The sequence below is a fragment of the Erinaceus europaeus genome, chromosome 12 (assembly GCF_950295315.1).
Source record: "Erinaceus europaeus chromosome 12, mEriEur2.1, whole genome shotgun sequence".
In the NCBI taxonomy this organism is placed as follows: domain Eukaryota; kingdom Metazoa; phylum Chordata; class Mammalia; order Eulipotyphla; family Erinaceidae; genus Erinaceus; species Erinaceus europaeus.
Genome location: NC_080173.1, coordinates 53,096,135 through 53,118,985, shown reverse-complemented (window position 1 = coordinate 53,118,985; position 22,851 = coordinate 53,096,135). Strand labels below are relative to the sequence as shown.

The 22,851-nt window shown below is 53.8% G+C and overlaps 3 protein-coding genes and 2 long non-coding RNA genes across 7 annotated transcripts in view; 3 read left to right on the top strand and 2 right to left on the bottom strand.

Annotated features, from left to right (window-relative positions):
• The first annotated feature begins 774 nt into the window (after positions 1 to 774).
• Positions 775 to 5,801, top strand: HOXB9 (homeobox B9). Its single transcript, XM_007529981.3, has 2 exons — positions 775 to 1,380; positions 4,056 to 5,801. Exons 1-2 carry the CDS (start codon positions 864 to 866, stop codon positions 4,289 to 4,291), a joined length of 753 nt encoding a protein of 250 aa, XP_007530043.1. The 5' UTR covers positions 775 to 863; the 3' UTR covers positions 4,292 to 5,801.
• A 3,691-nt stretch (positions 5,802 to 9,492) lies between these two features.
• HOXB8 (homeobox B8) lies at positions 9,493 to 14,886 on the top strand. Of its 2 annotated transcripts, XM_007529983.2 has the most exons (4): positions 9,493 to 9,552; positions 9,720 to 9,793; positions 11,850 to 12,841; positions 13,660 to 14,886. In XM_007529983.2, the coding sequence occupies exons 3-4, from the start codon at positions 12,418 to 12,420 to the stop codon at positions 13,965 to 13,967; spliced, it is 732 nt and encodes a 243-aa protein (XP_007530045.1). In that variant the 5' UTR covers positions 9,493 to 9,552; positions 9,720 to 9,793; positions 11,850 to 12,417; the 3' UTR covers positions 13,968 to 14,886. The 2 variants fall into 2 exon arrangements, with proteins under 2 accessions (XP_007530045.1, XP_016046737.1); XM_016191251.2 differs by lacking the exons at positions 9,493 to 9,552; positions 9,720 to 9,793 and having other exon boundaries at positions 10,488 to 12,841; positions 13,663 to 14,886.
• Positions 14,887 to 16,159: 1,273 nt separating this feature from the next.
• HOXB7 (homeobox B7) lies at positions 16,160 to 19,719 on the top strand. Its single transcript, XM_007529982.2, has 2 exons — positions 16,160 to 16,664; positions 18,691 to 19,719. Exons 1-2 carry the CDS (start codon positions 16,265 to 16,267, stop codon positions 18,942 to 18,944), a joined length of 654 nt encoding a protein of 217 aa, XP_007530044.1. The 5' UTR covers positions 16,160 to 16,264; the 3' UTR covers positions 18,945 to 19,719.
• The window catches only part of LOC132541950 (uncharacterized), a 17,512-nt gene continuing 11,595 nt past the window's right edge, over positions 16,935 to 22,851 (bottom strand). Inside the window, exons 2-3 of the long non-coding RNA XR_009553061.1 lie at positions 18,184 to 18,554; positions 16,935 to 17,469 (exon numbers count right to left, since the gene is read on the bottom strand). This is a non-coding gene — a long non-coding RNA (uncharacterized LOC132541950). The remainder of the gene's footprint in view (positions 17,470 to 18,183; positions 18,555 to 22,851) is intronic.
• On the bottom strand, positions 20,593 to 22,414 carry LOC132541949 (uncharacterized). Of its 2 annotated transcripts, XR_009553060.1 has the most exons (3): positions 22,279 to 22,399; positions 21,351 to 21,446; positions 20,593 to 20,851 (listed from the first exon to the last, which is right to left on the bottom strand). It is a non-coding gene; the product is annotated as an uncharacterized LOC132541949 (long non-coding RNA). The 2 variants fall into 2 exon arrangements; XR_009553059.1 differs by lacking the exon at positions 21,351 to 21,446 and having other exon boundaries at positions 22,279 to 22,414.

The window sequence follows — 22,851 nt, the reverse complement described above, 5'->3', positions numbered from 1 at the left end:
ATGGGAGAAGCTCCCAACCCTATAAACCTCCAGAAATAGTCACAGGGAGCCCCTTCCAGTAGTGAACAGCCCTACCTTGTCCCTCATCTCCTTTACTTTGTCCCCAGTGGGTCACTGTTGGGCTGTTGTTTCATAAACATCTGGTACAAGGGACTGAGAAGAGGAAAAGACAGCCGCCAGGCGGAGTGCAGGTGTGTGTGTGGGTGAGGGGGGCGACTACTTCCTCTTTAATTATGCGTGGGGGGCCTCTCTAGCGGCTCCCTATGCCAGGGCTCTCTCCCTTCCGCCATCCCTCTGCCCTGCTCTTCATCTCTCCCTCCCTGACCCGCCCGGGGAGAGGGCTCCACAGCCTGCGTCCCTCCCGAGGCAGCCCGCTGCTTTCCCTCCGCCTTTCCTCCGCCCCCGCCGCCCCACGTCGAGAACAACCCACCCCCCTATTCCTGCAACAAAAAAGGGGGGGCCAGCCGGCAGTTCGGGCTGAGGTTACGTGGCCGGCGGAGCCCTGACGTGATAGCACATTGCATCAGCATAAAACAATCCATCCTCGATATGGAATGCGGTGCGGACGGATGACAGCGAGAGCGCAGCCCCCTCGCCCGATTGATTTATGTCTGAGCTGACGCTTTATCAGGCAGTCGGAAAAACTTTGACCAATCATTTTGCAAGGAGCGCTGCGCCGGGCTGCTCCACTGTACTTTGTTGGCTGAGAAGTTGAGCAGGGGGTGGGGGTGGGAGGGTGGGGGTCTGGGGGGGGGGTCGCGTCCGAAAGCCCTTACACCGGTCTGGGTGCCACCTCTCCCTGCTTGGGCGCCGCCGAGCGAGCGCTTCCCTTCCCCCTGCGAGCGCCCGGATAATGTCTGAGAATGTCCATTTCTGGGACGCTTAGCAGCTATTATGTCGACTCGATCATAAGTCACGAGAGTGAGGACGCGCCTCCAGCCAAGTTTCCTTCCGGCCAGTACGCGAGCCCCCGACAGCCGGGCCACGCCGAGCACCTGGAGTTCCCCTCCTGCAGCTTCCAGCCCAAAGCGCCGGTGTTCGGCGCCTCGTGGGCGCCGCTGAGCCCGCACGCGTCGGGGAGCCTGCCGTCCGTCTACCACCCCTACATCCAGCCCCAGGGCGTCCCGCCGGCCGAGAGCAGGTACCTCCGCACCTGGCTGGAGCCCGCGCCGCGCGGGGAGGCCGCCCCGGGGCAGGGCCAGGCGGCCGTGAAGGCGGAGCCGCTGCTGGGCGCGCCTGGGGAGCTGCTCAAACAGGGCACGCCCGAGTACAGTTTGGAAACTTCGGCGGGAAGGGAGGCCGTCCTGTCTAATCAAAGACCCGGCTACGGGGACAATAAAATTTGCGAAGGAAGCGAGGACAAAGAGAGGCCGGATCAAAGTAAGTTATAAAAAGTGAGGAAATACCCAGGCCCGAAGGCAGGGCGAGGGGGGGAGGGGAGAGGCAATAAACTGCGGACAATGTGGAGGGAAGCCGCGGTGGTGGCGGGGGACCGAGCGGGGGAGGAGACCCGAGGGAGGGAGGGAGGAAGGAAGCCCGTAATCTGGGTGCTGCAGAAGGGGAGACAGAGCCCCCCCAATCCCGAGGGAGCTCAGCCCCCCCCCCCACCGCTCCCAGTCTTGAGGGCTACTGGGGCTCAGGGACCAACTCGCTGCTTTCGGGCCCTCCCTTCCCCCACGCCCCCCGCGGCCCCGGGCTGGGAGCCGGGAAGAGGCTGGCCGGGGCTGGTGGGGACCTGAGCCCGCGGGCCCCCGTGCGGCGGCCAGCGAGGCGGAGCAGCCGCAGAGCGAGGGCTGGCGCGCACGGGGCTGCGGGGCAGTGCGGCTGGCAGGGCTCCCCGCGCCAGGCGCAGACCGTAAAAGCAGGCCAAGGGGAAGTGGGAGGGGGCTCATTAGGATTTTATTTGCAATGCAACAGCTTGGCGGAGGACTGTGTCTCGCAGATCTGGGGCTGTAGCGGCTCAGGGTCCGCTGCCCGCGCCGGGAGGGGCGGGGAAGCCCCGCAGCGGGTGACTGGTGGTTGCACCCCCTCCCCGGTTGCGCCGGCCCCTCCCCGGGAGCCTTCCCTCCGACCGCCCCCTCCCCTCCCGGGCGTCCTAGTCCGCGCCACTGCCTCCCAGTCTGCGGCCCCCGCTGCTCTCCGCGGGACTCTCTAGCCCCAGCTGGAGCTGTCCACCCCGCGGGGAGTCTGGGAATCGCTTCCGAACCTCGGGGTCGACCGCTGGAGGGAGAAGGAGAGAGCCCTTCGGTACCCCAGGAGAAAGAGTGTGTGTGGGGGGTGAGGGTCTTGCCAAGAGGCAAAAATCTTTACCCTTTTGCGAGGGTTTCCCCGCACCTCCCTACTCCTGCAAAGGCACTCCTGCTCGGGTCTGGCTAGTTTCCAAGAAGGTGCGGCTCGCTAGTGGAGTAGGAGGAGGTGGGGGTGGGAGTCCGGTGATTTTCAGATTTTTAGAATTGAGAAGGGCAAATCGACTGGGGACTCTTAGTCCCAAACATCAATCCACAGCTGAACGGGACAAGTTCTACTCCACTTACTCTTTTTCAGAGGGAGCTTGGGGGATGGGGTGGGGTGGCAGGGGGGGTTTAGGCTCTGCTTGCCCCGCCAGATTTTCCATCAGCAGGGTGGCCTACAGGCCTTTGGGGTGTCCTTGCTTGCTAAGTGGGAGAGGGCTGGTCCATTCCTCTGAGGTCACTGCAGAGTCCCACCATCTCCAACTTGCCACGGTGCGTCACAGGAGCTGGTCTTTGGGTAGCATGGTTCTCCCCAAACCCTCCCTGCTTGTGCCCTAACAGACCCCTCAGCTAAACCCCCAAACTCTGGCTGCAAAGTCCATTATTGGAAGGTAATGGTTTGGCTAGGATCGATTATTATCAGATTTTTTTTTCTTCTTTTACATTTAATGTGACTATGGGTCCCCTCCCAGGCAGTCACATTAAGGAAACAGCTCTGAAAATTGGTAAGACACAGTACTTAATGTAGAATGAACCCGATTTTAAAATATATGTATTCTGCATTTTTTCATTTGAGGAGAAAGAATCTAGCAGACTCCCAGGGTGTCTGTTATTTTTAATGGACTCTTGTATTTGGCAACTTTCTGAGTTCCAGGACAGAGAGAGAGAGTAGAAAGCTATTTGTATTTTTGTTTCCTCTTCCACTCAGTCACTCCTTCCTCTGTCTCCCCTCCCCACACAAAGCCAGATGAAGTTGGGTGTTCTGCGAAGAGCTTTCTGTTGTCCCTGAATCTTCCACAACTCCCTGTCTTGGGAGGGGAGCAATCTTGTCTCCTGGTTCCCCTGAACTTGCTTTAACCAAACTGTGAACTGAGCAGCAGTGGAAAAAGAAAGCCTATTGCAACCATAAGTTATCTGTGAGCCCCTGGCACTGCTCTCTTGTTCACAAGCTGGAGTTGATGAATGGTTGCAATTGGGTTGCATGTGAATTGGAGTGTGCTGGATGTTTGTGTCTCTAAGTGCAGGTTCATCTTTGTGGTGTGTGTGTGTGTGTGTGTGTGTGTGTTTTGTATCTACACAGATACATAATTCTGCTGCCATGTGGCTTTGTGATCAAGGCAAGGTGTGCCCAGACTGGATTGGGGGCCAGGAATTCTCTTGGCTGTGGATGAACAGAAGCCACCCTATCTCTCCCAGGCTAATCCCCCCACATACCTCCCAGACCCTTCAGGTCAGCACTCCCTAGTCAGGGGGTGGGTGGGGTGGCTTAGCTATACTGGGTTCTGATCTGAGTCCTGACCACTCTGAACCCAAATGGAAGGAAAGATTGATAAAGAAAAGAAAAAAAAATTGAAGAAGATAAAGGTTTGGTTGTGCTGCCTGGGATGCATATCTGACTTATGCTTGTCCAAATGACTTCTTACCTGAGGATCTCTATAGCAGTCACAGCAACTGCTGGCCCCTCTCTGGAGCACTGAGAGGTCCCAGGTGCCCCCCTTCTTCAGTGGGGAGTGGAAAGTAGGGGTGTGTACTTTTAGGAGGAAAAGACTGGGGCCCTTCCTTCACTCCTTCCCTCCTTTGATTCTATCGCTGCTTCTCTTTCAGCCAACCCCTCTGCCAACTGGCTGCACGCTCGCTCTTCCCGGAAAAAGCGCTGCCCCTACACCAAATACCAGACGCTGGAGCTAGAGAAGGAGTTTCTATTCAATATGTACCTCACCAGGGACCGTAGGCACGAAGTGGCCAGACTCCTCAATCTGAGTGAGAGACAAGTCAAAATCTGGTTTCAGAACCGGCGGATGAAAATGAAGAAAATGAATAAGGAGCAGGGCAAAGAGTAAAATCCTCCCCACCCCTTCTCCAGCTCACCTTTATTTATCAGTACTGGCTGCAAGGCCGGCGCTGTCTGGGAGAAGTCCCAGTGAATGGGGAAGGGAGTCTTTCTTGCTCCTCCCACCCTACCCTTGGCCCTAACCTGTCCTCCTTCTCCCTGGGCCTCAGGAGTAAGTTTTGTTGATCTAGAAGGTAGCAATAGTTGGTTCTTAAGAAGGTGATGAGCCACAGGAGTGACCCTAGTTGAGCCATTAGTGACCCCTTATAATTTTTCTATGAAGCCCCAGCCCCAATCCCAAAAGTCACCCAGGACACTTCCAACTGCGCAAAGCTCAGCAGACTCCTACTCCCATAAAGCCTGGAGCCCACATTCACCCTGGGGAAAAGCTCATAGCCTGCCTTCAAATGAACTGTCACCCCAAATGCAGACCACAGTACCCCAAATCTAGCAGACCAACCCACAGACCATCCATCAAGCAAGACCAGGTCCTATTCCTGACACAAATGCATATCAAGAAAATGTCCAGAGACTCTTCCAAATGAGATGCTGCCACCCTCAGGGCTCAGCATCCCAATACCACTCCCCCATGGAAATGCCAAATGGACCCCAGCCTGGATCCCTGGGGTAAATGAGGTACCCCCCCCCCCCCAGTGCTGGTGTGCTAGAAAGGGGAAAGGAAGAGCACATCTCAAGAAGGCATTGCACACACAGATTTTTGTTGCAGGAAACCTTTAATTCTGCATGTGTTTTTCTCCTCCTTGCAACAAAAAAGAGGCCAAACAGTAGGTCTGAAATGATGTCCTCCTCCCAGTTCATCTGTGCCAGGCCTGACAAGAGACTGGAGCTTTTCTCCCTCCACACTACCCAGGCACACTTTCATAGCCTCTCAGCTCTGCAGTCTACTCGGTTTGGCCAAATCCACCTTGCACCCAGCAATTCAAGCTGCCTTCATAACCCCCCCACCCCCTATTACTTCAACCCCAGCACAGGAAGGATGGCTGGGTCAGAAAAGTCCGACAGAAATTGATTGTGAATCGATTCTGAGTCCCCTTCTCCGGTAAATTGTCAAGGACAGGGAGGAGTGAATGTTCCAGTGCCTGGAGCTTGGCCTAGATCTTCCCTCATCTCGTCCCCTGTCCAGACTCAGAGGAACCCTGCTGCCCCCCTGGGCTGATCCAGAGCTGCCCCAGTACCTGGCTTTGCCCTGCAGCCACCAGGGCCTGATGGTGATCTGTGCAACTGCTGCGTTCAAGCTTCCTGGGGACAGACCCGCATGCAAAGGAAAGAGACTTAAGCTTCAGGCTGAAGCTCATTCTCTGCTCCCCTTGCTCCATTCTCTGTCTCTCCAACCTCCCCTCAATCCCATGGATTCTAGCTTCTGCTTCTCCCGACCCTGCAAGGGGGCATTCCAGTAGAACCCCCACACACACTTTGTTGGTGGCTCTTGTGAAATTGTGCTGTGTCTTGTGAGTTCTTTGGGGGTGACTGTCTCTCACCTGTTTCAATTGTCGCTTATGTGGGAGGGTTATGGGTGGGAGTGGGGAGGGGGAGGGGGCCTAGAGCTCTGATTGTTTTGGAAGAAAAAAAACAAGAAAAAGAACAAAAATATATATCACTCTAGAAAAATAAATTTCCTCTTTGTGTCTTATTCTGTGTTGGTTTTCCTCACCTGGACCTCACCTGGCTTTGAAGAAACAGAAACTCCCTCCCATGCCCAAGATTTTTCTCCTCAGACCTTGCAGAGTTGGTTTCCTAGTGGAGTTGACAGGTTGCTGGGGACTCAAGGTCCCTCAAGACCACTTCTTAAACTGAGCCAGGGCCTTGGCGTGGGGAGGGGGGAGAAGTCAGAGCTGGACACTGGAATGGGGGGGGGCAGGAACAGGAAAACTAAGGCTTTAAGGGGGCTCTGGGTGTTCAGGGAGCCATGAGATCCTCCTCCAAATTAACCAGCACTGGGGTACATACCCGTCAGCTCTAGAAGCAGTGAGATGACAAGATCTGTCCTGCCACTGGGTCCCCTCTTAAATCACTGAGCCTCTCCCCTTGGTGTGGTCACTCTAAGATGCCAGGCCTTTGAGGAGGGGACAGCAACACTTGCCTGCAATTCCCTGCAGCCCAGGCAGACAGTCCTTTGGAAAACAAACAAAAAAACCAACAACAAAAATAAACCTGCTTTCCTTTCTCCCAGTCAAAGGAAGCAACCCTCTTAGGCTTGTTGGTCCCCACCTAGAGTCCAAAGTTTCTGAGCCCCAGAGAAGCACTGTGGTGTAAGGTGGGTTGAGTTGTGTGTGGGTGAAGACTTGAGGGAAATGAATGTGGAAAATAAATATCTCATGAGAAAAAAAAACTTTCCAGTTGGACCCTAGAATTGAATTCTTTTAGAGAGGTACCTTCCTGTCCCTCCTCCAATTCTACTCTCTGAATCACATTGGGAGAGAGTCCTCATCTCTGCCGCCCTTGCCCCACTGCTGGGTGGGATTGACTGACTGCTGTAAACCGGCTTACTCCTGGATGATGCTCCCACCCTGGTTGACCCTGGAGAGCCAGAGGGCTGGGGTAGAATTTGGGGCGAAGTGTGGCCCCAGTGAAAGGAGCCTGGGTGTGAACGGCCTCGGCCTACCCCTCTCCAGCGAAGGAAAAAAATGGAGCCACCCGGTAGCTGGAGAAAGCTTAGCTCAGGCGTCTGGCATAGCCTTGCACCTACATCCTCAGGCCTGGTTCCATTAGGGGCAGAAAATTAATGTGGCTTTGGAGCTGGCGTAGACTTGGCTCTCTCTCCCCAGCCTGCGCTCCCTGGCGCTGGATGGAGGACTAGGAGGAGACCGGGCTCGGCCTGAGGGAACCGCTCAGAGTTCCAGAGGTGCGGAGGCCGCAGAGGCGAGCGTGCTGGTAGAAGCTGCGGGGCTGCGTCTGGGTCCGGAGCCCGGGTGGCCACTTTAAAGACAAAGGAGAAGATGCGGAAGCTCGCAAACCGGAGATGGGGAAATCTGTTGTCATAAAAGAGAGCGAGCGAGATTCAAAGGGGGAGACCCGGAGTGTGCGAGACAGAGAGAAGCCAGGGAGAGGAATTCAATGCGGCGCGCGCAGCAATAAAAGAATATGACCGCTATAAAAGTTTATAGCGTATAAATTTCTGAAGGTTAAGAAACTAAACAGCAGCAAGGCAAATAGTGAGGGGAAAACTTTCTGGAGCTGGGAGAGCCGCAGCGGGGTCTTTGGGGGTGAGGTCTTTGGGGGTGAATCTGTAGGTCTGACTCTTTAATCCTCCGCATAGGTGGGGGGCTTGGGGGGCTTCTGGGAGCGCAGACGGCAAAGAGGGGGGCACGGAGAGGGGGAGGAAAGGACACTTTGTTATTGTGACCGCTTCAGAAAGTAATTCAATTCGGGCCCTCGTCTTTGTTCTTCACACCCCTCCAGAACCCAGAATTGGCATCGTAAACGAGCAGCCTAGGGCACACGCGAGGACACTCAAGTCCGCGGGGCAGACATCTGGGGTGTCTGCGACCTCTCCATCATTTTACAGTCGCATTCCATCTTCTTGGCAGCCCCCCCCCCCAAAAAAAAAAAGCCCAATTGTTTCTCAGAATTTGAAACTATCTTGTTGGGTTTGAAAAATGTTTGGCTTAACCCCTTTACGGACCATAAGCAACACACAGATTGATTGTCTCCGCTAGAAATTAGGACTCTGGGGAGGGGTAGGGAAGAGATGCATATAAGCGAGAAACAAATTAATGTCTTCTTTCCTCTTCACCCCTTGCCCTATTTTTTCTAGCTTATAGTCACAATTTCATGAACCATTTCCTGATTTCCGATGTCTTTTCTCTGGCCCTCTCACTTTTCCCTCCGTCCCTTTCTGTCCCTTTCTGCTAGTAATGAAAGTTTCTCCCGCTTGTCACTTCCACGACCTGCGGTGACGGTGGCGGCAGGTCTTTTCTCAGAGTGACCGCTAGATGGCAGCGTTGCTCCACGCGAAAATCCCCGATGCGGCTGTTGGGGCGCAGCCGGCTGTAGGTCTCACCTTGGTCGGCCCTGAATCTGCGAGCTGAGCGCTTCCACAAGTCATGAATAATCTGCGCGTGATAAAAATATAGGGTTCATTACGGGCGTTTCCTTCTACTTTATGGATTCTAGGTATATTGGTGCGCGTCCCCACCCCCACCCCACCCCCACGGCTGGCTGGACAATTGTCTGGCTCTCCCTCCGGAGGGGCTTGCGCTTCTCAGCGCCTGTGTGTTGGGTGGGCTAACACAAGCACGAAAACGGTGAATAATACTATTAATGGGAATAACAGAGCCAAATAAAAAGAGAATGGGCTGTGGGTGAGCTTTTCCGGGTCGGAGAGCAATGGGGAAAGTCTGCAGATGCTGGCGAGCCGGTCAGGTGAGCGGGGAGGGAAAGAGGACGCGGCCCCGAACCCGCAGCGGCTGGGGGAGAGGGAGCCCGGTGAGCCCCGCTCTGGAGGGGCCGGGTGGGGGCGATCCGGGAGGCGATCCGGAGAGCGGGCCCGTGGCTTGCCGGGGGAGTCGGAGGCGGGCGGCTCCGCTTGGACCGAAGCCCCAGCGTCTTTGTACGTGTCGGGGCTGGGCTGGGCGCGCGCCGAACGGAGCCTAGAAATACGAGGTGCTGGAAGGAAGGCCGGGGTATTTCCTCAGGTGCTTCTGCACACTTAAAGGTGGGTTCCCTTAACCCCCCATAAAAAAGACCCCGGTTTAAATAATGATAATAATAATAAAGGCATATGGAGGACAGGCAAGGTGGCTGGCAGCAGGGACACGGTTTTCCCCTCATTTGGTGGCTTCCAGGTGACAGCCAGCTCGGTGGCCAAGGCCTGAATCCCCGCTAACTTGGGGGGCACCAGCCCTGTGGTCCTTTAGCAATGGGAATTGGGGGTATTACCCTTTCTAGCCCCAAGTGATTTCAGCGCACAGTCCCTATGACTACAAATCTTTCATTTCCTCCAGGCCCAGCCCAATCCGGCTCGGAACCCCCAACCCGGCAAACCTTCCCCAGAAGTAGATCCTTCATTCATCCACAGATTAGCCCACTGGTCTCTCCTCTCTCTCCCGCTAGGAGCATGAGCAAAGAGGCAAGTACAGCTTCTCTTCAACTTGAGTTACTCTAATAAATCTGCGCTCCGCTGGGTGTTTATAAATTATCTCCTTGCTCTTTCTTGTTTTTTCTTATAATAGAAACATTTTCCTTCCATCAGGAATTTCTGGCACGGTGTAGGGATGATTTAGAACAAGCCACTGAATTTCTACCTCACTGGTGAGTCTTCAAATCATGACCATAACACCCCCCCCCCCCCAGCACTTGGTAAAAAAAAAAAAAAAAAAGTTCCAGTTGGCAACAACTTAATTCTGCCTTCTGCCCAGTGTTGAGAACTCAAGCTCCTGCTTCTCTCCCTCTTTCACCATTCTTTCTCTTTCTCTTAGCCCCTCTCCCATTCTCTGGATTTACATTTGAAGGATCAAGTGGCCCTGCTGGCAAGGTTCACCCATTGGAAAAGGTAATGGTTTCATTTTTACAAAGGTAGGAGTGAACAAACTCCCCCCCCCCACCAGCACCCTTCCAAGAGCAAACTACTGTCTCATGAATAAAGAAAAGGTTGGATGTATCTGCAAACCCCCCCCCCCCCCACACACACACACCAGCTTTTTGCCAGAGATGTTGTTTTTCCCTTCCTTCCTCCTTCCTTGGTCAGTGAGTGACTTGAGGACGCCATTGGCTCCTAGGCTCAGACAGGGCCTCCTGAAGCCTGGTTACCATGGTCACTAGGCCAGTGGGTCCAGAAAGACCAGGGGCATCAGACTGGCACCCACTCAGCTCTTTCTGAATGCTGTTCCAGATCTCAGGTCCTCAGTTCTGCAAGGAGAGCCAGGTTCAACTAGAAACTCCCTTGAAAGGAGAGGAGAGAAAATGGGAGGTTTGGTAGCCTCACTGCATCCAAATGCCCTCTACCACAAGGTCAGTTTATGTAATGGCAGTGATGCAGAGGATGGTGAAGCCTCAGAGGTGCCCCTCTATGGCACCTCTAGACAGAGGAGGGTACAGGACAGCAGGACAGAGGAAGACAGAGGAGGGTACAGGACAGCAGACATCAAGTTCAGGCCCCAAGGCCTTGATGCCCAGCCGTGGCCTCCATCACCTTCCCTCTCTTTGCTGGGTTTAGTGGTGCCTTCTCACATGTGGAGGTGTGGGATAGGGGGTTGGGGTGGGGGGGAGGACTGGCCTGGGAAGGTTTGGCTACTGAATTCCAAGGCCCCAGTGCAGGCAAGAGGCAGCCCAATTGGGTATTATCCTGATGGTGGGATCAGACCTCTCTCCCCTCATTACAAAGTCTACCTTTCCAAGGCACTGAATAGATCTAAGTGTCTTCTGGAGACACCCCCCCCCACACACACACACACCCCAATTCAACTGGTGTTGTGCAAAGCCCAGGGATGGACAGTTACAAAGTGAGCTTTGCTCATCAGCTGAAAAGTTTCTTCTCCCCTCCTGGTTTCCCTTCACCACTCCACCCCCACCCTTCCTGCCAAAAAAAAAAAAAAAAATCCAAACAAACAAACAAAAAAAACCCCAAAGAACAAACAAACAAAAAAACTTGCTTATTTGTTTAAGAAGGGAAAGGTGGTGAGTAGGGGGGTGCCCAAAGGGGGCCTTGGGAAGGGGGTTGGGGGGCAGGTGCTTTCCACAGCTCAAATAGGAGAAAAATCTCAGGAAAGTCACCGTTTGCACCGAAAAGAGGAAAAAAAAAAAAAAACCTCCCCATAATCGTTCTCATTTCAGCTCGTCACCCCCACCATGCCGCAGTCAGGCGGTGGGGGCCATCGAAGCTGCAGTTTTATAGCTGTAGAGGAAAGAACTCGTAAAATGCTAACAGCTTTTATGCGCTGCGGCATAAACAACAACAGACTCCGGCTTTATTGCGTTTTATAGTTTGTTAAAGAGTTTACAGCCGTTTTTTGGGGGGGGCCGGTTACCCAGCCAATTCCCTCCACACGATAGTTAAACCTTTATCAATAATAAGGAAATTGATCATTAAAGCTTTAAATATGACTACCTCGTTGGTTTGAAAATATGTTTAGGAGAGGAAGCTGTATGATTTGATAACTTGTATTAAAATACCAATTACATTTATAGGACCTTTTAAAACTCGGTGCAATTAAACCGTGTTCTTTTACATTTTTCCGAAGCGACCCTGACATTTAAAAAGACTCCAACTGCCTCGTTAAAATCGTGAAATTAACAGCGGTGCCCATGCCTGGTGTGGTGGTGGTGGTGGTGGTGTGTATGTGTGTGTGCATGTATGTAGACTTTTTTTTTTTTGCCAAGACTCCCCCACATCAGTCTTTGGGGGTGGTCTGCGAAGGTATTTGATTTGTTGTGAGGCAAGAGATATCTCATTAATGTAGGTAGTTAAACAGATTTAATCCGTATTCATTCTCTCACCCCCCTCCCCTCTCCACCCTCCCACCCCTCTCTCTCCCTGGGTGTTTTTTTTTTCTCCCCCTCCTTTTTTCCCCCCTCGCTCTCTCCTCACTCCTGGCGCTCTCCTGCTCTAGCTCTCTCTCTCGCTCGCTCGCTCTTGCTCACTCTCACCCTCGCTCTGCGTTCTGTCCGGGAGGAGTACGGAGAAGCCAATAGGATGCGGGGTCTCTAATGGATGCAAATGATCATGAAAAGACAGTGCAAAATATGAAACAACTCATTTGCAGGGAAGTAAATCACCGAAAACTGTTTATGAACTGGCATCCCTTCTTCGAAATGTAAAGCGAGGACCTCTTTAAGTGGCGGTATATTTTTGTTTGGGGGGTGGGGGTGGGGGGAGGGCGAGCGAGCCGCTGCTGCCATGCCCGCGTAGACTGGGGCGCTTTCGCTGGCCTTTTTCTATTCCTGGAAATCACAAAAAGTCTGGTGGCTTCGAGATCTTCTTTGCCTTTTTCTTTTCTTTTCTCTCTTTCTTTTTTTTCTCCTCCCTTTCCCTCTCCTTTCCTGGTGAGGGTGGCTAGGAGCTGGCGAATCCGCGTTTTTTTTTCTCTCTCTCTCTCTCCCTCCCTTTCCCCCTCCCCACCCCCTCCCCAACAGCCCCCAACTACAGCCGCCGCCGCCGCCGCCTCAAAATTCAATAAAATGAGCTCTTATTTCGTCAACTCACTGTTCTCCAAATACAAAACTGGGGAGTCCCTGCGCCCCAATTATTATGACTGCGGCTTCGCCCAGGACCTGGGCGGCCGACCCACCGTGGTGTACGGTCCCAGCAGTGGCGGCAGCTTCCAGCACCCGTCGCAAATCCAGGAGTTCTACCACGGGCCGTCGTCGCTGTCCACGGCGCCCTACCAGCAGAACCCGTGCGCGGTGGCCTGCCACGGGGACCCGGGCAACTTCTACGGCTACGACCCGCTGCAGCGCCAGAGCCTGTTCGGTGCGCAGGACCCAGATCTGGTGCAGTACGCAGACTGCAAGCTTGCCGCCGCCAGCGGCCTGGGCGAGGAGGCCGAAGGCTCGGAGCAGAGCCCTTCGCCCACACAGCTCTTCCCATGGATGCGCCCCCAAGGTGAGCTCGCACGGAGGCCCTGCTGGGCGGGAGGGTGGCAGGAGGGCCTGAAGTCAGCCAGGGGGCCCAGCAGGCCAGTGGGTTCCCTCCAGCTCCTGGAAGATGTGCCCATTCCTTTCAGATCGCCTTTCACTTGTCCCCCCTCTTCTTTCTTTCTTCCTTCCTGCCTTTCTTTCTTTCCTTCCTTCCTTCCTTTACCTCCTCCCCCCTTTATGGGGACCGGCTAAGTGACATTTCCTGAACCCATAAACCCCTACACCCTGCCTTACTTTTCTTCTCCACTCCTTTTTCCTTTTTACTGTTTTATGGGGGGGGTAGTGGAGACAGGGTGGTGGGTGTGGGGGGGGGCGACACTCAACTTTTGCACTTCTCAATTGCTTTATAGTTTAATTGCCCTGGAAGGAAAAAAAAAAAACTTTTCTTCTGGGGCAGAGGCTCTGGGAGCTTTTCAAGGTGGGTCTATTCCTCACCATCCGGCTTTCTTATTCTTATTTCTCTCCCCCCACCTACTCCTTCCTTCTAAAGTTTATGGCACTTTGAAGAGATTTGAACCATTTCCACTCAACTCTCTGGGGCTGGTCACCAGGAGAGGGGGCTCCTCCTTTCTGAGTCCTTTAGATCCACTGATGTTTGGTCTCCCTCAGCCCTCCCCCCTCCACTGACCACGGCCTTCCAGCACCCCCCCCCCCCAAGAAGAGTAGAAGCTTCCCTGCCCTTATTATCCTAGTCTCCTAGGCTGATTCACGACTCTTCCAACCTTCTCTGTCGCTGCCTCCTCCCCCACCTCCCCTCTGTCTCTCCCTTTCCCCCACTCCCAGCAGCCGCCGGACGCAGGCGAGGCCGACAAACCTACAGCCGCTACCAGACCCTGGAGCTGGAGAAAGAGTTCCTATTTAATCCCTATCTGACTCGCAAGCGGCGGATCGAGGTATCGCATGCGCTGGGACTGACAGAGAGACAGGTCAAAATCTGGTTCCAGAACCGGAGGATGAAGTGGAAAAAAGAGAACAACAAAGACAAATTCCCCAGCAGCAAATGCGAACAGGAGGAGCTGGAGAAGCAGAAGCTCGAGCGGGCCCCGGAGGCGGCCGATGAGGGCGAAGCGCAAAAAGGCGACAAGAAGTAGGCTGGAGCTGGGACTGCCCGGGCCGGGGCCGCCCTCAGCCCACCGCCCCCACCCCTCCTACCGCGTCGCCGCCGCCTCCCGCCCGCCAACCCGCCAGCCCGAGAGAGCTCCGGCCCCCCAGCGGGGCTGGGAGCTCGGCCTCCCACCGCAGCGGCCCCGCCGCGCCAGTTCCCGCTAGTGGTAGTATCTCGTAATAGCTTCTGTGTGTGAGCTACCGTGGATCTCCTTTCCTTCTCTTGGGGGCCCGGGGCGGGGGGAAAGAAAAGGATTATAAGCAAGGACTTCCTCGCCCCGGCGAGGCTGAGCGGTCGTGGCCCGGCTGAGCCCCCCCCCCCCCCTTCGCCCTGTGTAAAAAAGCCTCCTTGTGCAATGGTCTTTTTTTTTCTTTCTTTCTTTCCTTTGAACGTGCTTCTTTGTAATGACCGAGGTACTGATTTCTGCTAAGTTCTCCCAACAACATGAAACTGCCTATTCACGCCGTAATTCTGTCTCCCCACCCTTCTTCTCTCTCTCTCTCTCTATCTCTCTCTCTCCCTCTCCCTCTCCCTCTCCCTCTCCCTCTCTCTCTCTTTCTTTCTCTCCCTCCCTCCCGGCCCCTCATCCCCCCCTCCCCTCCGCGGCCCGCTGGCTTTCTCTCTGGCTTCTCTCTTTCCCTCCTGCCCCCACCCCCTTTGGTTTGACAATTTCGTCTTAAGTGTTTCTCTAAAGAGGTTACTTTAGTTAGCATGCGCGCTGTGGGCAATTGTTAAAAGTGTTCTTAGGTTTTACTGTGAAGAGAATGTATCCTGTATCCGTGAATTGCTTTATTGGGGGGAGGGAGGGCTAATTATATATTTTGTTGTTCCTCTATACTTTGTTCTGTTGTCTGCGCCTGAAAAGGGCGGAAGAGTTACAATAAAGTTTACAAGCGAGAACCCGAGACTGGCCTGGCCCGCGCTCCTCATTTGCTCCCGGCGCCTCGCTGAGCTCCGGGGGGGAGCGGGTCCCCCGGCTCCTGCACCCGCCCCGCGAGGCCGCCCCGAGGAGGGGGCGGGAGCTGGAGGCAGGTGGTGCGAGTCCCTCAGCCCAGGGGCGCAGGGGGCGAGGGAGTAGGCTGCGCGTGATTGGAGGAGAGAGGAGCGAGGGAGGGGAACCCGGAGAAGCCCCCTCCCTTTGCGTTCCTAGGCTGCGGGCCCCGGAGACACGGGCGCCCGGGCCACGTTGGAGAGACGCGCCTAGGCTGCAGGCTGCGTCGCTGCCACCTCCCCCTTTGTCTTGAGTGCCCTCTCCGCGTGGGAGGGGCGGGGGCGACGAAGGTGGAGGGCAGGGGTGCTGAACAAGCTTATAGATTTTTCCCTCTCCAACTCTACGGGGTGGGGTAGGGGTGAAGAGGGGAAATGCTCTGCCCTGCACCTTCCTCTCGAGGACTAGGCCACCTTCGCCCAGCTCCGAGGTCGTGGCTCCCCGCCCCTTCGGCCTTGGCTCCTCTGCTACTCGGGCCGCTACCCTGGACGGAGGTTCCGCCTCGGGGAACCGGGAGAGCAGTACACTCTGGCGGGCCTGCTCACTGCCCTTCTCTCCGCACTCGTGCCCCTATCTTCCCGTATTATTACTATTACTTTATTGTTTAAAAAAAAATCCCAAACCTGTTTTGAGCCACCAGAAACCACAACATAAAACGTCCTCCCACACGGAATGCGCCCCTGCCTCTGGGGACACCCCCTAACTTGGCTCTACCGCTGCCCGCGTGTTCGGGGTGTCAGAGAGTCCCGAGTGCAGGCTCACCTACCCCTCACCTGCGGAGGACCGGGCCAAGTTTCCCCAAAGGCCCATCCAGGACCGGATTAATACCAATCTGACCTGACCCCATCCACCCAGTTGCGGACCATCTCCGCGTTCGTTTCCTGCAGGGTGACAGGCTCGGGCTCGGGAGGCTGCTGGAGGTGACACTCGGGAGTTACTCTCCCTTGCCCACAACCCCTTCCTCCCCGGTCTCGCCTGCAAGCTGTCTCGGGCCCACACGGCTCGGCCGCGGTCCCTTGAACCCCAGCCCCGATCTGCAGGGCCTGGCTCTCCCATTCATTATTGATCATATTTTATAAATCCAACGCCACACAATTTTTTCCACATTACCGGAGCCGTGGGGAGGCGGCCAGGCCATTGGCGCCGGGGCCATCACGTGGGCGAGGTCACGTGGCCCAGGGAGGAAAAAGGGGGTCCTTTTTGGTGTAAATCTGGACTCTAATTCTGTAATATATCAAGGAATCTCGTAAAACCGACACTATAACGTCCCTGCCTACAAATCATCAGGCCAAATTATGAGTTCATTGTATTATGCGAATGCTTTATTTTCTAAATATCCAGCTGCAAGTTCGGTTTTCGCGACCGGAGCCTTCCCCGAACAAACTTCTTGTGCGTTTGCCTCCAACCCCCAGCGCCCGGGCTATGGAGCGGCTGCGGGCGCCCCGTTCGCTGCCTCGCTGCAGGGCTTGTACCCCGGCGGGGGGGGCATGGCGGCCCAGAGCGCAGCCGGCGTCTACACGGCCGGCTACGGGCTCGAGCCAAGTTCCTTCAACATGCACTGCGCGCCCTTTGAGCAGAGCCTCTCCGGGGTGTGTCCCGGCGACCCAGCCAAGGCGGCGGGCGCCAAGGAGCAGAGGGACTCGGACTTGGCGGCCGAGAGTAACTTCCGGATCTACCCCTGGATGCGGAGCTCAGGTAACGCCGCAGGGGCCGGGCCACGCTGCCCGGAGGGCGCCCCCTTTCCTGGCCGAGTGTCCCTCTCTGTCCGCGTCCAGAGGGCTCCGAGCAGGCCGGCCCTGCGGACGCGGCGCCCCCCACCCCACCCCACCCCACCTCGTTTTTACTGGGTGCTCTTAGGTCTGTTGTGCTTCCCTGGCGGATCTCTCCCCGCCGACGCCGACGCCGAGGCACTCCGAGACCCCGGGCCGACCCCCACCCTTCCTCCCGGCCTTTTAGCTTTAAATATTTATCAGCCGCGCCGGCACGGGCTGGAGACGAGGCCGTTTGTCTTGCGGAGGAAGGCTGGGGTTTGCAGAGAATAGCCATTAGGGTCTCCCCCCGCCCCTCTCCAGTCTGGGATCTCAGCTCTGGGTGTGTCCCCCAGCCCCAGCTTGGATAGGTCTAGGGGAGGGGGGCCCTCAGCGCTAAGCAGCTCTCCCCTCCCCCTGCCTTCCCAGCCAACCCCGCTCCCCCATTACTCCCTGCTGGACAATTAGAGGTGGGCTCTGGAGGCCCAGTGGAGGAGGGGGTGTTGGAGGAGATGGAGATCCAGTCAGGGACGCAGAGTCAGAGAGGCAGGTGGAGAGAGGGTGGGCAGTGAGGTTTGTGGACCCCCCCCCCCCACTGAGCTTGGGAAGTGGACAGAGAGGCCTCCTGGGAGCACAGCCGCCTTCCTGGGGTGCCCTTCCTTAGGAGGCCATTGTCCAGGGAGGACTGGCCAACATGTTTACAGCTGTCATGTCAGAAAAGTGGATATCCTCTTGGGAGAGAGACTCAAACTCTGTGGAATCAAATCAAGAGTTAGAGAACACAAGTCACCCAGTCGGTTGCCACAGAAGCCCTAAAAGACCAGAGTTTCCTGCCAAGTCGGACCCAGACATCCTTTTCTGGGTTGCTCTGAACTCAGGGCACCCCACCCCCAACCCGGAAGGCCTGGGACTTGTAGCCAGAGGTCTTGCAAATCCAGTAACCCCGTTTGGGGAGGGTTGAGGGCCAGGACTTACACCCTCTGCTTTGGTGGTTAAGATCCCAATTACCTGCTCCATAACTCAACTTTCCAGTTGATTTATCAAAGCCTCACATTTTCTCCTCGTAAATATTTCAGCTTGGCTTTTATCTGACTCGAAATTAGTCCCCCTCCCTTTAGCCCCTCCTTCTCTCGGTCTCCTTCTCAGGAGGGCTGGCACCAGTGCTTCCCCCAAGTCTTCCCACACACACCCCCCAACCCCCAGTCTGGGCCCAACCTGGGAAGCTCTCCTCTGCCTGCCAGCCTCAAAATACTTCATGTTCTATTCCAACCCATGCTGCTGTCTCCCACCCCCCTTCCTGGAAGCCCAGAGGTTATTTTGGATGGCAGAGTCCTCTGGGCAGGTGGGCAGATAGGACAGCCTGACCCTGTGTGAACCATAGCCACTCACAGGAAAATAGTCATCAGAGGGCAGCTGCTCTCAGACTGGTTTCTACAGGCCAAAGGAATCTGCAAGGTCTCACTCACCTCATTTCACAACAGGCTGGGTGGGTGGAGAGACTGGAAATGTGAAGGTCCTTTGTCTCCTTTTTTTTTTTCTGGGAGGGGGACACTCAGGCCAGTCCTGGAGTCTCCTTCAAGTGTCATTTGCCTGGTTTCCACTGTCCCCCTACCCCAAATATCAGCAGAGTCAGCATCCAAAAGGGGAGGCTTGGAGTGTTTGGTCATAAGGGTGAAGGGTGGATTCAGCTCCTCTCTATCCCATATTCAACCCCTGGACCTTCAAGAGCCAGCAGGTTAGATGCCAGGTTCAGAATCCCTAGGCTGGAAGATTTCTTGGATGGAAAAGGGAGAGTGTCTGCCACTGGAGGCCTGAGAGGGCAGGCAGGGACTGCAGTCTGCAAAGTAAGAATTTGGTTTAGCAGAGGGACTTCCAACCACCACCCCAACTCACGCAGGATGTAAGATGGTGGTAGGCATTCTAGTGGCTCTTTCCACATGCACTGATTTGTTTCCTTTCAATACTGCCCACAGGGACTGATCGCAAGCGAGGTCGCCAGACCTACACCCGCTACCAAACACTTGAGCTGGAGAAGGAATTTCACTACAACCGCTACCTGACTCGGCGGAGGCGCATTGAGATCGCGCACGCCCTGTGCCTGACCGAGCGCCAGATCAAGATTTGGTTCCAGAACCGCCGCATGAAGTGGAAAAAGGAGAACAAGACTATGGGTCCAGGAGCCCCCAGCCAGGACAAGGCTGAGGCTGAGGAGGATGAGGAAGAGTGAGAGACTGTGACAGAGCAGAGGAAGAGAGAGAGAGAGATGAGAAAAGAAAGAGAGAAACCTAGCTCTAGGAACTGAATGAGGAAACCAAGTGGGGGGGGGAGGAGGCTATTTAAGTGAAAAGCAGTTTTTAAAAAATCCTTTTTAAGGAGAGGTGAATTTTTTGGTTTCTTAACACTGAGTAAATACTACCTATAGGAAACTCCATTGGATTTGTTGTGTCCAATATGGGGGTATTATATACCTGTTTTGTAGCTTCCAGAATTTGCCTCCTTTTTTCTTTTCTTTTTTTCCATTTAATTCAATATGACAGAGAAACACTGAGAGGGGAGGGAGGGAGGGAGGGAGAGAGAGAGAGCTAGACACCCGCAGACTTGCTTCACTGCTTGTGAAGCACACCTCCTTGCAGGTGGGGAGCAGGGGCTCAAATCTAGTCCTTGTGCTTAGTGCTTAATACTACCTGCACCTAACCTGGGTGCACCACCACCCACCCCTCCTTTTTTATGTCAGTGTAAAGTCTTTGTAAAATCTTGCTGTTTTGTAAGCCGTCTTTGATGCTGTCTTTGTGGCCTGTGAGTCTGGACTAATGTGTGTGGTTCCCCCACCCTCCTGAGCTCTCACTTCCCAGTAGTGGCATTGAAGGGGCCTTTTGGGGCCCCCAGGACCCTTTGATTAGCTTGAGTGTCCGCTCTGTGCACCTGGCCTGCCTGATGCTCTTAGGTCCTACTAACCCTGTTGTGATCTCCTTTTCATTCTATGTGCATCTGAAGAATGAAGAAATAAAATAAATTAATGAAAAAGAAAGATGCCCTATTTTCTGTGTGTCCCCAAAGCTGGGTGGGTGTGGGGGGTGGAGAGGTCCTTAGCCTATCTGCTCCTTTCTGTCCCCCACTTTTGTACTGGACCATTCCTTTCTATGCTGGGTCTGTCATTTTTCCTGATAGCCCAGACTCTGGACACTATAAATGAGTGAACCCTAATATCACGCACATACTTTTTTTACACTGCATTACACTATTGGCATACACAAATGCACGCCATCACCTATGTTTACGAGCTAGAAGCACACACATAGAAGCAGGTACTTCATCATATACAGTCACACAAAGCCCTATATTCCTACTGTCTACAGATAGGCAAAGTCATGTAGCTCGTAGCTCAGCTCCCCACCCAGAACATAGGCATTCACATTCACACACACTCACAAGTAAACATATATTCACACTCACTCCCTGACACATTTATATACAGACCAACTCATATTCACACATTGGCTTATAAACACATAGATTCACATTTGCCCTTGAGTAAGCACATACAGGAGCCTACATGCTCAGTCACATACATTCATGCTCATAAAGCAAAACAAAAACACCACATTTCCATAAACTTCTTCATCCAGGCCTTCAAACTGGGCTGCGGGTGGGACCACCACTGGAAGAGAAAAACCAAGATCCCAGACTAGGACCCATAAAAGGAAGTAAGAGTGAAGGGGTGTGTGTGTGGGGGGGAGAGATGCTGAACACCCAAATCCATTCCTGCTTGTTGGGCTGTGGGCAGAGCCCAGGCCAGCCAGCCAAGCCCAGAGAAAACTCCAACCTGGGTGGCTTTGGCTTCCAATTCTCTCAGCAAACATTTTCTGCAAGAGCTGTGTGGTTATTTGATTTCAATTTATTTTACATCCATTTCTTTTAATTAATCGAATTATAAATTAACACAGAGACCCAAATTGACCTTAAAAACAGTGGGGCATGATGAGTCTTGAAAGAAGAGTCCAAGGGGCGACTTTACCCCTCTAGTGTGGCCGCCAGCCGGCTGCTCTGAAACTGACCGAGCTGCCCCACCGGGCTTCGGCGGCTTCTTCCGCACTTTCCCGTCGGCTCTCGGTGCTGCCCGTCACCTGGGATCATCTTCAGAGGAAAAAGAATGAGAGAAAAAAGAGAAAATAAAACAAAAAAACATTTGGGGAGAGATTATTTCGTTTCGTGCATTTTGGGGGGACACTATTAGTTTAATCGACATTACGGGAGTATAACGGGAATCTGGGAAACACGGCATGAATTCAGTCTTTGGTTTTTGGTTTGGCTGCTGAACATCCCCTTGATTGAGAAATAAAAACCTGCAGAATGGCATTTTAGTGTTGGGATGATTTTTAGTATTTATTTAATTGCATGCCCTAGATTATTTGAAACTTTAAAACAGTAGACATCCAGACAGGAAGAGGGAAGGAGATTGGAAAGAAAATGTGTTTTAGGAAGACCTGCTTAATTTGAATTTGTAAGTAAAAGCCTGCCCCCCCCCACACACACACACTCACAATTTAACTTGCCCTTTCCCCCAGGATTAGGGACCTTAAAACCCCCCTGGGGAGCACAGAGATTGATTGAGGGAAACTGGACCTGCAGGCACCTAGACAAGAGGGACCCTTTCAATTTCTGGGGTGCAGAGGTGAGAATCTGGTGGCTGCGCGGTCTGTTTTGGCTGCCATCTGGGCCAGCTTGTCTCCTGGGGGTAAAAACAAGGTGCTAAGGGACCTAGGACCCATCACACCTACAATTCTACAACCCTCGCAGGTAGGGGTCCTGCCATTTATAAGGCTGAGGATGGGGGGGGGCATTCAGAGGCTGAGAGGGGGCACTGAAGCTTTCATTTTGCCTGCTGCAAATGGCAAATCTGGCCACCAGCTGCTTCTCTGACTCACTCCCAAATTGCCTTCAAACAGTCACTACATAGAGGTTTTGGGGTAAATTTTTACTAGAAGAGGAGGACAGAGCTCTTTTAAGAAGCAGCAGCTTCCAAAAGGAATCCTTTTCTCAGCTGGACCCTTGTGGCTCATCAGCCTGATTATTTGTACCCCCAAATCTCACCCCTTCTCAGACTGGGGTTTCCCCAAAAAGGGAGAAGGAGAAGAAAAGAAGATGGCGACTGAGAAAAGGGTTGCTGGTGGAGCAGCCATGAAGAAATGCAATAAATTCCTTGTTGTTTTATGAAAATTTACAACTTTGTGATAGAAGTTTATGAGTGGTTGAATCCAGCGATTGGCCGGCGCCGGTCATGTGGCCGGGCGATCGTGAACATGAACTTTTTATCATTTCCCTGGTGGTTATAATGCAGCATTCTTTTGGACACCACACCTAGGTCGGAGCACTGTCGTCCTTCAGGGCTCCAGCCTCTTGATATTTTTTATATTTCAGTATCAGCTTGATAAAGCAAAAGAGAGAGGGGGGAGGAGAGGGAGAGAGAGAGAGAGAGAGAGAGAGAGAGAGAGGAATGGAGGGTGGGAATTACACAAAAGAACCAAAATAATTTTAATTTCCAAGTTAATTTGCTGGCTAACCTGGGATTTTAGTCATCATGGAGGGTAAAAGGACAATCTTCTTAAGACTGCAGGCTGATTCCATTTTTCAAAGCCAGAACTTACTCCATTTTCTATGCAAATATCAGAAAAGCGAAACACCCTCTCTTTCCAACCCGGAGGAGGGGAAACGACGGCTCTCAGGTTGGGACAATATTATCTGGAAGATGAAGAGGAAACCGAATGCTCTTTCTCCCATCCCCACCCCCCACTCATCCCTTTCAATCTGGAGAGGGGGGAAAATTCCAGGGTCTGCAAAGGTAAGGGAGATTCTACAATTCTGATTCTTTTGCATCAATTTTGTAGGGGGTGGGGCTTGAATTTCTCTCTTCCAACACACACACCCCAAGAAGGGGCTGAACCCCACCTCTGGGCGCTACAGGGAGAAGGCTCCCAGGAAATTCAGTGGCGGAGAGAGGGGTGGCAGCTTCCTGGAGAGGGAGCCAGGGCCGGGAAGGCAGGAGGAGGAACAGAGTGGGGACACAGAGGCCAGCTCCAACTCGCCCTTTTAAGATGGCAGGAGAGGTTCAATGGAAGGGATCTGTGAAGGAGAAG